The 17,026-nt window shown below is 34.8% G+C and overlaps 2 protein-coding genes across 5 annotated transcripts in view; one reads left to right on the forward strand and one right to left on the reverse strand.

Annotated features, from left to right (window-relative positions):
* gas7a (growth arrest-specific 7a) overlaps positions 1–2,989 on the forward strand; it is a 33,774-nt gene extending 30,785 nt beyond the window's left edge. For all 4 annotated transcript variants that reach the window (XR_003439512.2, XM_027139191.2, XM_027139193.2 and 1 more), the window contains one exon: positions 189–2,989. Coding sequence is in view for 3 of the 4 variants with exons in the window: in XM_027139191.2 (XP_026994992.2) it covers positions 189–302 (114 nt within the window). In the remaining variant the exon portion in view is untranslated. The remainder of the gene's footprint in view (positions 1–188) is intronic.
* A 1,718-nt stretch (positions 2,990–4,707) lies between these two features.
* On the reverse strand, positions 4,708–6,439 carry rcvrna (recoverin a). Its single transcript, XM_027139056.2, has 3 exons — positions 5,827–6,439; positions 5,525–5,636; positions 4,708–5,308 (listed from the first exon to the last, which is right to left on the reverse strand). Exons 1-3 carry the CDS (start codon positions 6,205–6,207, stop codon positions 5,190–5,192), a joined length of 612 nt encoding a protein of 203 aa, XP_026994857.1. The 5' UTR covers positions 6,208–6,439; the 3' UTR covers positions 4,708–5,189.
* Between the last annotated feature and the right edge of the window lie 10,587 nt (positions 6,440–17,026).

Consider the following 17,026-nt stretch of genomic DNA (forward strand, 5'->3'; position numbering starts at 1 on the left):
TATGTCTCTACTGTAGATAAAACAGGAACATCAGACTTTATCATCAAGTAATATTAGCTGGAGTTATGAGATTCTAATATATTGTAGGATGTCCACTATCCCAGTCTACAGTACAACACCATATTGTAGAGCAAGCATCATTTTACAGACGTGTTTTAGTAGAGTAAGTTCTGACTTGTGTGTTTTAGACCCTGGAGCCGGTGGACCAGCTCCTCCAGAGTGTGGATCCAGCCAAAGACAGAGAGCTGTGGGTGCGGGAGCACAAGACAGGGGATCTGAGACCGGTGGACATGGACATTTAAGGACACTAACCTTATAATAGAAGACAACCACATACACACACACACACACACACGCACACATGCGTTACACACTACAGCCAAACTAGTCAAGTCTGCCTGTCTGTCTGTACACACATCAAGTTCTTGGCCAAAGCTATACCGCATTGTCCCACTCAGTCCAGCATTTGTATTCTTATACTGTACTTTCCATGGACAAACATGAACAAATTTTACAAAGAGTGGAGATGTCATTTATGTATATCAAATAATTCCGAGGCGGAGTGCATTAACCTACTCAGCACTTTGTTTTGCATGAATAGAAATTCACCAGCCTCAATCATCAACACACAAATCTCATTATTTTACAGCACTAACATTTCAATGTTAGATTCGAAAGTACATATTTATATACTGTACACAATGCCAGCAACAAAATCTTAAAAAAAACAAAAACGTTACAGTTAACTACATTGAGGCAACATTTCGTGTTGCTCATAGAATCACATTCAAAATCCTAAATATGAAGACATAATGGAAGCATGCATAAATCAGACCATTGTTTCTGTACAATAATGGTTTAAAGAAAAGAACTTATTAGTCATTTATCATGTTTAAAAATGCTTTCTACCAGAAAAAGCAGCTGCAGTCTGAAAAAGACAGTAGTTTTAACCTAAATAACCAGCATGATCCCATTTGTAGAAATTGTGAAAATAATATTCTATTATAGTGTCATTGTATAGTTATGTTGTTAAATCTGTAATGTAGTAAAAAAAAAGAAAAAGAAAAAGAACAGAATTTATTGCGATGAGAAATTGAAAACGATATTATATTCATACCCAACGTAAATCTTTGACAAAATCTTCTTGAAAAGGAGCCTGAACAAAATGCATTATCTAGGTATGAATATTTTTTAGAAATATTTTTGCAGACTACGTTTTGCAAAGAAGCATGTGTACTTCTCGAAAAAAATGTGGTGATGAATAGTTCTATTTCATCCACAGAATAATATTTGTGTAAACAATTCAAATCATTCACTGTCTTCATAAAGTATGTGTTTGCAAAATACTGCAATTGTAATCCCAATCATATGAAATTTTCCTCAAGCGAAGCCAAGAAACTTCTTTATGCAGAACATAATCAGCTCTGTGGAACATCATAATCTCATTCTGCTTTCATTTCAAGTATAGTTGGAGAAGTTACTAAAGCTGGTATTATGGATAAACTTTAGAGTTGCGTGTAGAAACTGTTTTAATGGAAGAAGATGAAGAAGAAGAAGAAGAAGAAGAAGAAGAAGAAGAAGAAGAAGAAGAAGACTATCACATTTTACAGTACATCTAAATGTACTGTAATATTCAGTATAGTTGTCAGTAGATGTAACATGATCATTTGTATTATGTACGCTCTTAGGCTTTATTATAAATTAAGGGTTCTCTACTGTTGTATAGTTCTACATAGAACCTTTAAGGAGTCCCCCAGAGGGACAACAGAAGAGCCCTTAAGATTTCTAAATCATCTAAGTGTGTATAATGTACACCTTCTAGTGCCTGAAGTTATGTCTTGGAATGTTGATGATATGTTTTCTGTCTATACATAATGTAGTTGTAAATATGTCTGTTGTGTTCCTTTCTTTTTTGTTGTTTTGTTTTGTCTGCAAATGTTATAAGCAAATTCTACCCAAATTCTTGTGAGTTGTTGAGTTTATGTGGAATTGATCACATATTGAGACCTCGTTCAAACATTTTTAAACGAAGAGCCGTTTGTGCTAGGCAGCTGTACACTGTAGGGTTGAAAGCATTTAGATTATATTGGCAAAATGCATCGAAGTTTGAAGTTTCTCACTGTTTTCACACAGCAGGTCTTGTTTCTCAAGCTGGATATGAATATATTCATTTGTAAATCCATCACAGGAGTAAATTTACCCAATAAACGATGTATTCGTGAATGGAGTTTGAGGAAAAAAAACCTCAAGTGATTTGCTTCAAATCCCATAATTGATTGAAACAAGACCTGTATAGGCAATATAGGATAAATATAATAGCAGCTTATAAAACACATAGAAGGTGCTTATTTACCGTGATGTAAATCATGTTGTCAGCGCTTGTGATTTTTTTCCTTTTCTAGAGTTTGTATGTATGTAAAACAGCTATGTCATGTGAACATGTTTGCTAATTTATGGCTAATTGGCATTTCTTAACATATACATGTATCTTCAAAACGTTAATAAATCTGATGGGAACATCTAGCATGTACTGGCCTGCAGCAGCATTTACACAACCTTTACTAAAAAAAACTAAATGAGGCCCAATGAAAATTGGACAAAATTTAGATATGCAGCACATAGGAATTTGAAGTACAGAAAAGCCATTTAAAACATTTCTGCTATTTTAAATTCAATTTTTTATTAAGCACCTATCGAGTCAGTCTACATACAGGGAAAAGCATTTAAAGTTAAATGATATATGAGGGACAAACATGACACTGGTAGCTGTGAGTTAAATTCTCTAAAACAGTCTACAGCGAAAGCAGCTGCGTGTTTTTACTACATTTCATTGTTACTCCGTGATAATGTCTTTCTGTAAGTGTATGTGTAGGTATAAATCAATGCAAGGAGTGTATGGGGTTGATGTAAATCTGTCTCACCTCATGAAAGGAACAAAAGTACTATGGGTTTGAAGAGAGTCGTTTGTTTAAATAAATCAAATAGGGCACACGATCAGACATTTTCATGTAGTACACAGAAGCTTTTTTTTTTCTTTTTAAATAAAATGCTTTTTTTTTGTTTCTTTGTTTTTTACTACCGTTGCTCTGTTGCTTACCATTGGATGTAGCTGGTTTGCCTTTACATGGTTCTGCATGTCTAGTATTGTCCATTTCTGAATTACATGAGGCATAACATCCACATTGTGCATTCTGTGTATTTAAAATGTTACATTAACTGTCTGTGTATGTAATTATATGTGGGTTTTTTTATATTATGCTGTAATTGTTGATTCATTTGCTTTCAAATTAATAGTCCCCATTAATAGATGTTTATGGAACCATCATGTTTCCGTTGAATATGCCCATGAAATCACCAAAATAAAGAAATAAAAATAACAAATTATTTCAACTACATTTTATTTCCCATGACAACAAGAACAGGACTATAACATCTTTGTCAAACCCGTTTCACCTTACCTCACCTTAATAACCCAGTCATTGTGATTGGGACGGACTGATCCCTTTAAGTAGATGAAACCTAGCCTTCTGGCACCAGTTAACCTACAACTTCACCACATCCAATCAACTCCAGCAGCTCAGCATGCCACCCTAATCCAAAGAAAGAAATAAGCCCATGCATTTCTCACCATTACCCCAAAGCAGAAAAGCAAATGCTGAGGGTTTAGCAGAGAATCCTGTTTTACTTGAAAACTGTTACACGAGAGTATTATCATTTATTTCAGCATTTTTCAACATAGTTCAGCATCCAATGCTTGTATAACACCAAAATTTATGTTTTTTTTTTTTTTTTTCAAATTCATGGACAAATCTGCACACATACAGTATGAGCTAAGTATTATTAACTGACTAACCTAAATACACAGGAACAAATCCCTATATTGCTAGCGATACTGATTGTAGCCATCATTAGTTTGGAAATATCTGACAATAAGGTTGTTGCTAACACATGCAATATCATATCAAGGCAAAAACAAAAGTAGTAATCAAATAACTGTAGGATTGTCATGCATTTACAGTATATATAATATATAAACAGCTGAGGACAAATGTTTGAGATGCAAGATATGGAGACCAAGCAAATCCATATACAACCACCTTGTAAATACAAATCCAGAAGAGAGCCAAATGGCAGTGTTCATTTGCTATAGAGTAAGTTTGTCAAGAACTACTTTTACCTGGATGAAAAAGAAACAATAACCAAAACCAAAATCCTCCACTCTTGTACTGTCAAAGACAAAATGTGAGGATATTTTCTTCAACAACTAAAATCAAGACGAACATACCAATACCACCACCGACTTCCCGGGCCAAACGTGCTTGAACATGGAAATAAATGACATTAATACACATGGTTAGAGGTCAGACAAGAGGAGATGTGGCCATGCACACTGCTCTGTAATAGACTCTTCTGATCAGCACAATCCAACAATACAATCCAACGTTCCATTCAAGAAGAAATTAGATATTAATGCATACTTTCTTTGGGAAAAAAGACTAAAAGTTTAGCTAAATTCATAAATTCATTAGCTGTAGTTGGCTAAAATAACCAACCCCCAACCACCCACCCCCCCACCCCCCACCCCCCAAAAAAAAAAAACAACAACAACCAAAAACAACAAAAACAAAAAATGACTAAATAAAATTTCGTGTACTTTGTTGTTGTCAATATAAAAAGGCTAAAACAAATAAATATAAGCTACCGAAATTAAAACTGCCATTGGCTAATGAGAGTTTGCCTGGATTGACCTTCAGATAATAAGAGGATTGATTATGCCAGGGGATTACTAATCTGAGCCTAATTGCTTTCTCATTCCCTTCTCTATACATCCATGTTATTAGAAACAAATAAAACAAATAAAAACATAGTAGATTCTTAAGTAATGAATTTGAATTGAATTGCGTACATGCATGGCCCTATAGTGGGTCGAATGGGCTTGAATAATTTGTGCGATAGAAATACAGACGATTGGTCAGGGATGTAGTTCTGCTGTGTTAGACAGTACACATGCACCCCACAAACACACACACACACACACACACACACACACACACACACACACACACACACACACACACACACACACACACACACACACGATCCTCTTGAGCAAAAGTGTGCCAGAGTGGCATAGGAGTTTAGCTGTGTAAACAGGAAAAGAGCAGTCTCAGGAGAAAGCAGTGTGAATGTTATAACTTCTTCTCCTTCAGTTTGTCCTGTATCTTCTTTGGCTCATCAAACTGTATCAACCTCAAAATGTCTTTGTTGTCCATCACTCCCTGAATGAACTCGCCTTCTGCGATCTTATCTGCAAAGCCAATGAAACAATGTGAAAACATGATATTTTCATTAGTGGCTAATATTCTAATAAAAACTAAACGTTAAACACTTGTATACAGATTTGTATGCTTCTACCACATGGACAAACTACAGATAAAATATCATTTACAGTAATATGGCTTTATTTCTGGTGTCATGCACTCCTATATATATTTTTTTATTAGGCCATACAAATTGTAATTACCATTTTCTTTCTTTTGGAAAAAATTCCATATTTTGTCTGCTCTCTTTTCTGGTGTGTTCTCATCCTCTGGAAGTTTTGTCTGGTCCTCAACAGGAATCATATTGAAAATTGCCTAGATTTAGGCAGAATTAAAAAATAAATAACAATCATATGAAATAAATTGATTCAAAGATGCATTAACTCTAAGCCAAAGAATAAAGACTAAATCCATTATACGTAAATTATACTAAAACGGTGTAAACACTGGTATTACTGTTACACACTGTTTTTTAAACAGCTAGACAATATACACAATTACCCACCTTCACAATCTCCTGGACTTCATTTTTGCTGATGGTTCCATTACCATCGACATCATACAGAGCAAAAGCCCACTCGAGTTTGTGCAGAGTTTTGCCTGAGGACGTTAAATGCAATGCAATTATGTACTCCTTAAAATCCAGAGTGCCATCAGCGTTGAGGTCAAAGCTGCGGAAAACGTGCCTTGCATACGCAGTGGGGTCAGCATCAGGAAAGAAGCTAGCATAGATGCCCTCAAACTGCTCCTTACTAATGCGCCCACTAGGGCACTCTTTCAGGAACGTGGTGTACCAAGCGCTGAGCTCAGCCTCACTGTATTTGGTGTTCATTTTTAGATCCTCCAGAATCTCCTTAGACAAAGCGCTGCTCTTGCTGTTTCCCATGATGTATTTGAAATCTAAATCACCGCTTTTACTTTCTTGTGTTTTTGCTTTCTTTGTTGTATCAGGTCTCTCGTGGCAAATTGACTTACGTGGGAATCTTGTGTTGCGCTACCTGACAACTCCAACTCAGCTACATGCTCATTAGGATTATGGATCTCTCTTTTTATACCCAGACAGGCTCTCTGAGAGATTACTTAGCTACGTCATACATCTCTGACATCTTAATTGGCAGTGCAACTGTCTATGACAATGGATTATTAGCATGACCGTCACCACAACAGTCCCATGTGTTTTGTTTCATTTGTCTAGTTTATGTGAACCGATGATTTATGTGAAATCTCTGCTTTATTGCACAGATTTATTAAAGGCAGTAAAAAAAAAAAATCTCCTGATATACAATAGGCAAAAATATGTAAATGGATCTGTAATTGGATTCAAATAACAGAATGTAAAAGTGTAAAAAATAAACAAAAGCATTAATAATGGAAAAGAAGCCTATTTTTTTTTTACTTACTTACTTTTTAGTGCTCACCTTCTATATACATATATGGGTGATTCTTAGACTATGGGCACTTTTGTGTTCTTTGATCATATTTTAAAAAATACCATTCATTTTTGACAAATTCTTTTTTCTTTGTCAAACTATCAATAAAAACACCTTTAAAAAAATTTACTACCTTTCTATTATGATTTTTTCATACTTTCCAACCTCCTTATAGGTGCCAAAATCACTGTTTTCTCCTTGTCACACACCAAGACTTTTAAACTTCAACAATGAAAATACAGTTTAAAAATATGACTTATCTGGTAACTATTAATGTACCTGAATTAAACACTAGTAAAATGATTAAAATACATTATATTAATTAATGTGAGACTACTATCAATATTACTTTTTATACAAAATATAGCTGTCACACAGTATTGGTGTCATTTCCACCACAATGCTTTATGTTTTTGTCCCTTTAAAAAGTTTGTGTGAAAGATTGTTTAGGTGGTTTGATGGACTTGGAGGGAATTTTAAATTTTCACCAACAACAAATGAAGAAAAATCAAGGTAAATATTGCTAGATCAGTTAATATATTTATTCTACGTTATTTCCAAACATGCTGTACCTTCAAGGGTGTTTTTAAAAAGCTAAAAATTTTAAGTTAAATAAGAGTATTTTGCATACATCACATGCAAGTATTAATTTAAAGCTAATCAGTGAAGCTATCTTCCATTTTTTCACAAAAAACTACAGAAATGTCATTTCCACCACAGTCATTTCCACCACACTGCCCTTTGTGTTGGAAAAGACAGCATGTGGTGGAAATGACATTTAAGGTTAAAAAGTACAATTGATATGGATTGTGAGAGTAGATTTGTGTAATACTTTTTTTATATTATAATATATTACAATACTTTTTATATTTATATTATAATATTTTTATTTCTAAATTAGCCTATATTACTTTTATATTAATTGATTTCATTTTATCTATTTTTAAAATGCCACCTAAGACAACAAAAGAAAGGTCACAGGTCTATAGGGACAAAATAAAAGTTGACCCTATAAAATATGAAGAGAGACTTAAAAGAGACAGAGAGAGATACCTGAGGAAAAAGGAAAAGGGAGTAGTAAAAGCAATTGCAGATCTGTCAAAACAGGAGCAATGCAAACAAAGGAAATAATGGAGAATATATCAAAGAAATAGATGAGAGGAGATTAAAAAACCCTCACAATGCAGGCCTACCTTTCCACCACCACACCACTGCGAAAGGCACAGAAATACCGCCAGAGGTATATGAGACTGATGAAAAAAATGAGGCAGGCTGACTCTCCAAATACAAAATCCAAACAGCAAATGGTAACAGCAGCTAGCACTCTACGAAGAACTTTAGTTTTTCACAATGTTCTGATCACTGAATTGAGAGACAGATATAAAAATCTCCACCCAGACAGGGACAAACACATAATTTCCAAAATAATGGCAGGAAAAGTGCTTAAGAAGTATCGACTACTGAAAATGGCCCAAAGGGAATTTGGCTTTTCACCCAGAAGAATGAGAAGTAACGAAAAAAGGACAACAGCATTTACTTACACACGGACGAAACAAACGAACAGCATTAGCCCAGCCACAGAAGAAAAAATAAAACAATTCTTAGAAAGAGATGAGAATAGCAGAGCATCAACTGTAAAAAAGATACTGTGACCAAGAAAAAGACAAAAAGACAAAAAGACAAACGATTCCTGAATGAGCCTCTGGAAAAACTGGAAAAACTGGAAAGTTTAGGAAGGAGTATCCATCCTGACATCAGAATTTCTAACGGTGAGTTCTGTAAGAGACGTCCGTTTTGGATTGTAAAGCCCACAGTTAAGGATAGAGACACATGCCTCTGCAAGACACATGCCAATCTGCAGGGCAGACAAGCTGCTTTACCATTAAAAGCATTAAAAGCAGCAACATTGAAGATCTGATTGTATCCCTGTGCTATTCGCCAAACTATACCAAGCAATGTATGTACAAGGAATGTACCATTTGTGAAGCCAAATAATTGGAAATCTCAACCTTTGACCCTGGGACCCAAACATTTTGCACTGTAACCGTTCATCTGTGAGACAAAACTCAGTTTTATACATCAACCACACCTGTTTTAGTGTAGTGCTGAGTTTGTTTAATGACTCTGTGAATTGAGTTTAATGAGTGTTATGAGTTTAAGTATTTTTCTAATAAATATATCTACTGTTTCTCTACATTCACGTTACATTCATTGTCATTTCCACCACCACCCTGTCATTTCCATCACCACACACTTTTTTTTAAATATTTAAAAAAGTTCTCATCACAGATTAAAAATTTATCCACAATTTATGATATTGTGCTCTACTTAGTATAAATATTCAAGTTATTTATTTTCAAATAAACTCTTACCCAAACTAATATTAAATTTCAGAGTGTGACAGGTGTACAGTTCAGCATTTGGTCCTTATGGCAGTTCATTTAGCTAATTAACAAATATATAATTAATGTACATTGTGGAAAAACTGTTAAAACTAGTTACAAAAATGATCTTAGGCAATTCTTGAGTGGCATAAGTTATTCTATTTTTTAATAACACATTTTTTTTTAAATAACAGTATATTGAGATAGGCACAGGCTCCCCGTGACCCGAGAAGTTCGGATAAGCGGTAGAAAATGAATAAGATGAATGAATGAATGAATGAATGAATGAATGAATGAACGAGTATATTGAGATGTGGTGGAAATGACATTTGTTCATTGCAGGTCGGAAAAAATTTAAAATATTAACAGTTTCCCTTGTAATCTAAGTTTGTCCTCTAACAGACCTTTTTTTGTTCAACTTCACAAGGCTAAAAGTGCCCCTAGTTGAAGAAATGCCCATATACAGAAATACTGCTTTTAACACCAGTTGTTTATACAGCTTTTAACACCACAAACGTCATAAAAAGTGTACTGACCATTAATTAATTACTGTAGAGCATATTTAATTAATTAACTAATTAATTAATAAACCAATCTATCGATCAACATAATTCATTGGTTAATTAAGTAGTTGCTTAATTAAATATGCTCTACAGTGAAATTACTAATAAAGACATGTAGTTATGTGAGTAATTACAAAGGCTTTTAAATGCAATGGCATAGTTTGACTAGTGAAGTAAAAATGTGAAAGCAGGCCAAAAAAAAAAAAAAGACTCAAATATGTATATGTCCTTACAAAATTTTAAAACTGTTTACACCACAGATCTGCTGATTATTCTGAATAACTGTTACATAGCACTATAAAAATAAATTGCAGGTAAATGTCTTTTGGTTAAATATACAATGTCCTTTAACCAGACATCTTCTGGAGTGAAATGATGTCACTTGTGCAATGGTGTAGCAACTGATTTTGTGGCTTTGTCCAGTGCTGGCCTTTAAGTCATAAGATGATCACATGCGTTGTTGAGATTATAACACCCCCTCTCCTCACTAGGCCATGTTGACTACTGATATTGCCTCCATGTCAGAGAGAAGTGTGTTGCCCTGCTTAAAGCTTAAGAGGCATCATAAGAACCCTAATCTGTTTAGATCATCTAAAAAATACCTGATTTTTTTTTACTTATTTAGATTTCCTTTAATTAGTGTGTATTTGTCCTGTTGGTTGATCTACTGTCTATGTTCTTAATGCTTCTGATCTGTTTCAAGTGCCTTGTCGTCATTGTAGAAAGAAAGGAGGCTTATTTATGACGCTGAACTTATCATGAGCAACATAATCATGTCAGATATTCTTCAATGATCTGTTCCCCAATTACACCATGTACATAGGCAAATCAAAATCCCTGCACTTTAAGACATCTTCATTTACATTCACATTTACATTTACAGCATTTGGCAGATGCCCTTATCCAGAGCGACATACATAAGTGCTTAAATCACTCGCATTGAATACATTAATGCTGGCTCACAAGGTTACATCTTCAGATCCTGTAAAATTAGCTAAATTAGCTCAATGTTTTCAAACAACTTTATAATTTATCAGTTGTCTCCCCTCTTTCTTTTAGCAGTGAAAAATAGGAAATAGTTTATTTTCCAGAGCTGCGTTCTAATTCTAAATCCACCTGTGTCCAGCTGTATACATGCATAATAAATATTATCAGATCATATAAGATCAGTCATGCTTTAATAAAGACCAAACTGTTAGGAAGAAAAAAAAATTGAGGTTTTTCAAACATTGCAAATACTTCGGCAGATTATGTAAAACTGTCTGAAGACGGGAAAAGTTACAGCATGATTTGGTTTCAAACCAAAGAATCAAGACCAAGAATTGTCGCCCCTTCCAATATGGCGGACGAGTTGACGTGTCTGTATACATATCAACAGCGGATAATGCGCCCTCTACTGCTTCCTAATACGACGAGCTGTTATTACAGCAAAATGTATTTATTAATCCTTTATTATCACAAGCATTTTATTTAAACAAATTTTTCATACAGTATGGTCTTAATGAATTCTAAAAATAAATATACAGAATATAAATATATTATCAAATATAATATTCATATAATTTATATAAATATAAATATATCACAGTAAAAAAAGAGAGAAAGGAAAAAACTCACTTACTATTTAGTTTGAGTGATTCTAGGATTATAACAGGATAAAATGTGGCATGTAGTTTCGCTAACAGAGCTAGCCATAAGCTAAGCTGAGCTAACATTAGCCGGCGATGCTACGCGGCTCACATAAAAAGGATTCGTAAACTATAAAAGTGTGAGAGAAAAATGAGTGAGTTCCTGTCAGCGCATACTGTAGAACCTGTTGATGTTGAGGAAAACAAGGTCACCCAAGTAAGTGTCGATAACAAGAACTACAGTTATATACTGTGTACTTTAAATCAAATGATTATACCTGTTCAATTCTAACCGTGTGTGCATGTGCATTGCATTAAGGTCACTGATTCAAGCATCCAGCTCATATGCACTGAACAAAACCCATAGATGTCAGCTGTTGTCCCAGTAATATCATATTTTTGTTATTTTTAGTGTATTTCTTAGATTCATTTGCATGAAACGGCTGTCATAATAAGCAAACTTGAATCTTTGTGCTTTATTCACGTCACTAAGACAAATAACCATGACCCTCAGAAGTCAGCTGTCATTCTAGACATTTTATATTTGAATCATTTTTCAGTTTAATGTTTCTCAAACCTTTATTTACTCTTATTCACAGATCTGTTGCCTTTAGTTCTACACAAACCTGCCTTATTTGGGTTTATGCCCAGGTTTTCCAATGTCTTTGTAAGAAAGCTGGCTTGGTAAGGAGCTTGGCCTTGTCACTTTCTATGCTTGTAAATCCAAATATGAACTATTCCTTACAGGATAATCCTCCTCAGGATTTTCTTTTAAACTTGACGTTTTAAATAATTTTGAAGATGACATTTGACGTCTATGTCTCTCGGCTGGCCTGGGAACGCCTTGGTATTCCCCCGGAAGAGCTGGAGGAAGTGTCTGGGGAGAGGGAAGTCTGGGCATCCCTGCTTAGACTGCTGCCCCCGCGACCCGGCCCCGGATAAGCGGTAGAAGAAGAAGAAGAAGACATTTGTAGCCACTCAGAATGTTTGATTTTGTTTTCAGTAATTTACATTTAATTCTCATGTGCAAAGAACTCACTGAAGCCATATCTCATGACGTGAACCATTATTCAACTTAGTTTTAATTTAATACTTATTACAGTTTACTTTTATATTTAAATCAGGGTTAACATTTTATCATACTATGCATTAGACTTTAAAATTTTTGTTTGATTTTTGTATTTTTGTAATATTTTTGTAATAGACATTTATAAACTTTATACTATATTTTATTAATTGACCTTTTATCATACAGTGAACTTCTTTACATTATTTACTATGTGTGTGTGTGTGTATATATATATATATATATATATATATATATATATATATATATATATATATATATATATATATTTATATAATTTTATTTTGATATTTTGGAATTTCAGCTCATATTTGAGGCTTTATTTTGATAATTCCTAACTTTTCTGAATGTTACTGATGAACTTGTAACTCTAGAAACAACCGTAGCCTTTGCTTTCTACTGACTGTGGAATTAGCACAGAATTCATGATTACAAATAGAAACATTGAGTTGATTGTCAAAATGTTGATTGATTGTGAAAATCAGCTCATGACAAGAATTATACAAGATTTTCAAACACAAACACTGGCCATATTGTACTGAAGTAAAATGATGGTAAATGAATGTGAAGTAAACATTAGTGGCAGAACCACTGCTTAAGTTTGTGATACTGCATTATTTAAATGGTTCTCTGATTTACAGAATAAAATTCCTTATTAAATCCATATCAGGTGGTGTAATTGATTTGTAACATTACCTTGAACCTTGTTTTGATAGCATTTACTCATTTAATAAAGTTCTCCTGGTGGCAATACTGTTTGTTCACTTTTTTCTTGAAAATCTATCATTTTTTTTATTTGGATACATTTAACACAATGTCCACAGGCTACATTTCTCTGTTTTAGAAATTACATGAAAGTAGATTGTGTCTTTGGTCAACAAACAAGTCATTTCTGCATTTCTGCTCTGTTCTCTTCCATCTGGTGACTACACCTGAATCACATCCTCAGTCCTCTTCTGCCTGTTAACAATGAGCTCTCATATGGGTGAACACAAAAATGTGGGCTGGACAGTAGCATCACCTCCCAGCACCACTCTGGAATTCAGACGATAATTAGTTTGCGGTTTCTGTCAAATCAGTTAATTTGCATCTCCAACAATTTTTCCATGAATTATAACAGAAGATATTTTTTCAGGCTTATCCGTACATATTATCACTCTATATTCAAATAAACCGACTAAAATAATGACTCAGTTTCAGTCAGCAGTATAAAAGATACTAATACTTTCATACTAACGGTATAAAAGATAACTCTATAACACTAATATGAAGCTGATGTGTGGAACAGTGTGTTGTTGTGTATTATACACTCCACCACCCAGTTTGACATGTAGGTACGCCTTATGAAGAACTGTGGCAGCTGATAATAACTCCTCACAGTGTGCTTGCCCTTGTGTAGATAGAGCCTATCACTGCATACTCTGTGGGTGTGTTCACACACAAGCAACGTTTCAATACTTCAACAAACAAGACAAACTTCAAATTCAAATACACCATCACACTAACACAGAGGCTTCCATACGAATTAGGTTCTGTTTTTGTAATAGCAAAAAACTTGATACTGCCGCTGATACTGCATGTAGGCTACTGGTTTGAAATGTATTACTTTAATAAAAGAGATAACAGCTACCCACTAATGTTGTTAAGAAACTGTTTCATACGCATGTGTGGACTTTATATTTGTACCGTATTTGTTCCCTCCCACTATTTTTTTCCCGCATTAAATTCAGTTTTCGCATAATGATTAAGTGCTTTTTCTGTACTGTTAAAAAAAAAAATCACCTTTTCACTTACTTGAGCTATGAAGTCATTCCAGAGTTAATGGCACTTTTTAAGAGAATGGAAAAACAATGGATTTTATAAAATAAACCTTACATCCATTGAGTTAATTTTCACTTAGTTGGATTGGTTGCTTTTCTTCATTCTAACAAACAAAAACGAATTAAAATTATAAATCAATAATCCTTGAATATGTTATCTATTCATGTTCTTTTACTCTTCATGTTTCAGTTTCATGCTTCAGGTTTATACAGTGGACAAGAAATATCTACACGCCCTTATTTAAATTTCAGATATTCATCCTATATAAAATGCACATAAGAGAAATCTTGTCCAATTTTTTTTTTTTTTTATCTGTAACATAACATAAATAAATATAACAAAATTCAAGTGAAATTCAAACAGATTTATTATTTTTTTGGCCAGGGTTGTGGGGGAGAAATGTGCACACCCTTTTTAATTTGCCATGTGACTGAGCTCAGAATTATAACCAATATCTTCAAAAGTAATTATCAAACCCCTCTTCACTAAAAATGTGTTTCCGTTCACATAATGTCAAGAACGCTTGAAATTTTCCAGTTTTTTGATTTTGTAATTTAGTTAAATAGAATGCTAGTCACACCTTCTGGAAATGTAGCATAAGCTAACCTACTGAAATGCTTTTATAAGGTGGGAGGAACCCTAAACAGATAGAAAGAGAACATGTGCAGAAACTTCTACCCATAGAGGAACCTGAGCTCCAGGCTCAAACTTTGGACCTTGGAGCTGTGAGGTAGCAACTCTACCCACTGCACCACTTTTGTAGGGTTCCTTCCACCTTGTAAGCCCTGTGTAGGGTTTATTCCACCTTGTAAACCCTATGCAGGGTTTCTTCTACCTTATAAACCCTGTGTATTGTTCCTTCTACCTTATAAACTACATGTACTGTAGGGTTCCTTCCACCTTATAAACCATATGTAGTGTTCTTTCCAACTTACAAACCCTGTGTAGGGTTCCTTCCACCTTATAAACCATATGTAGGGTTCCTTCCACCTTATAAACCATATGTAGGGTTCCTTCCACCTTATAAACCCCATGTAGGGTTCCTTCCACCTTATAAACTCAGGGTATTGTTCCTTCCATCTTATAAACCATGTGTAGTGTTCTTTCCACCATATAAAACCTATATAGGGTTCCTTTCACCTTATAAACCACATGTAGGGTTCCGTCCACCTTGTAAACCCTATGTAGGTTTCCTTCCACCTTATAAACCCAGTGTATCGTTCCTTCCACCTTGTAAACCCTGTGTAGGTTTCATTCCACCTTATAAACCCCTGCAGGGTTCTTCCAACTTGTAAAACCTATGTAGGTTTCCTTCCACCTTATAAACCCAGTGTAGGTTTCCTTCCACCTTATAAACCCAGTGTAGGGTTCCTTCCACCTTATAAACCCAGTGTAGGGTTCCTTCCACCTTATAAACCCAGTGTAGGGTTCCTTCCATGTTATAAACTCTGTGTAGGGTTCCTTCCATGTTATAAACTCTGTGTAGGGTTCCTTCCAAATTCTAAATGCATGTCAGTAGTTTGGGCAATGCTAAATTTCCCCATGCTGTTATTAGCATCTCATTGTGGATTTGTCTCTGCCTTGTGCTCAGTGTTTCTGTGATAAACCCCAATGTGACACTAACCAGGATCACACAGTAACTTAAAATGAGTGGATTAATAAATGAATCAACATGGAACATATATATCTACTGTAACTGTGTGCAATTTGGTAAATCTCAAGGCACAACATGGCAGTTAGTTAAACAAGTCTGTGTAATTGTGTACAGTGCCAGAAGTAGTCTAAAGATTTAGGGTTGGATATTTATAACCCGGAACTGAGAATTTACCTGGATGAAAGAGATTTTGGAAAGACCTGAGAATGAGGCAGAGACTGAACTGATTCAAACAGGACAATGACCCTAAACAGCCATAGCTACACTCTCACACAAGCTACACTGGAGTATTGTAAACCCAGCAACTTGTAGATCTTAGAATAACCCAGTCACCATTCAATCCTACTGAAAGTATGTGACAAGACATGAAGACAAGACGAGACAAGAAGCAAATTTGCTTCATTCACATGATTCGGAGGTTTCCTCACAGTAATCCTGTTTCCTCCTAAGTCCAAAGATTCATTGTAGGCTGTATTGTCTATTGTATGTGAGTAGAAATGTGAGTGTGCGATTGTGCTCTGCAGGGCATCCCTCGTGTTCCTCTGGAATAGACTACAGGCTCCCGGTGACCCTATGTTGCATAAGAGTTACAGAATTTAGATGGATGGATCACAGGATATAGATGTGTGAGGCTGGTTGAGAATTACTTTGTAAACTGTAATTGCAGCAGAAGGAAGTTCAACCAAGTATTGAGACATGTACAATCAAGACTTTTCAGTATGAACATTGACCTTAACCATCCTTGGCTTTAAACAGGTACAATTTATTCATACTTGAATATTTTATACATCTGGATACTACATCATACCGTGTATGATGTAGTATCAACATATCGTGTTTCCTCATAGTTATATTTCACTCACTAATCTCACGATGAACTGCAAGAAACATGAACCCAAGCAACATTTTTGGCAATATCATTACAGTTGTGAATGACTCAGTGGAAAAAACTACATATCAAACTGATCAGAGGAGGACCATGAAAGGAAAGCCCTCTTAAAAGGGAATCCCCAAATAGTAAACAAGTTGACGTCAAAAAAACAGATGCTTTCATGCTGATTACAAGACCCTGCTATCATCATGGACAACTTTCACACCTCTCAACCACCACAGTTGTCCTGTTCTTCTGTTTTACTGC

The sequence above is a fragment of the Tachysurus fulvidraco genome, chromosome 15 (assembly GCF_022655615.1).
Source record: "Tachysurus fulvidraco isolate hzauxx_2018 chromosome 15, HZAU_PFXX_2.0, whole genome shotgun sequence".
Taxonomy (NCBI): Eukaryota; Metazoa; Chordata; class Actinopteri; order Siluriformes; family Bagridae; genus Tachysurus; species Tachysurus fulvidraco.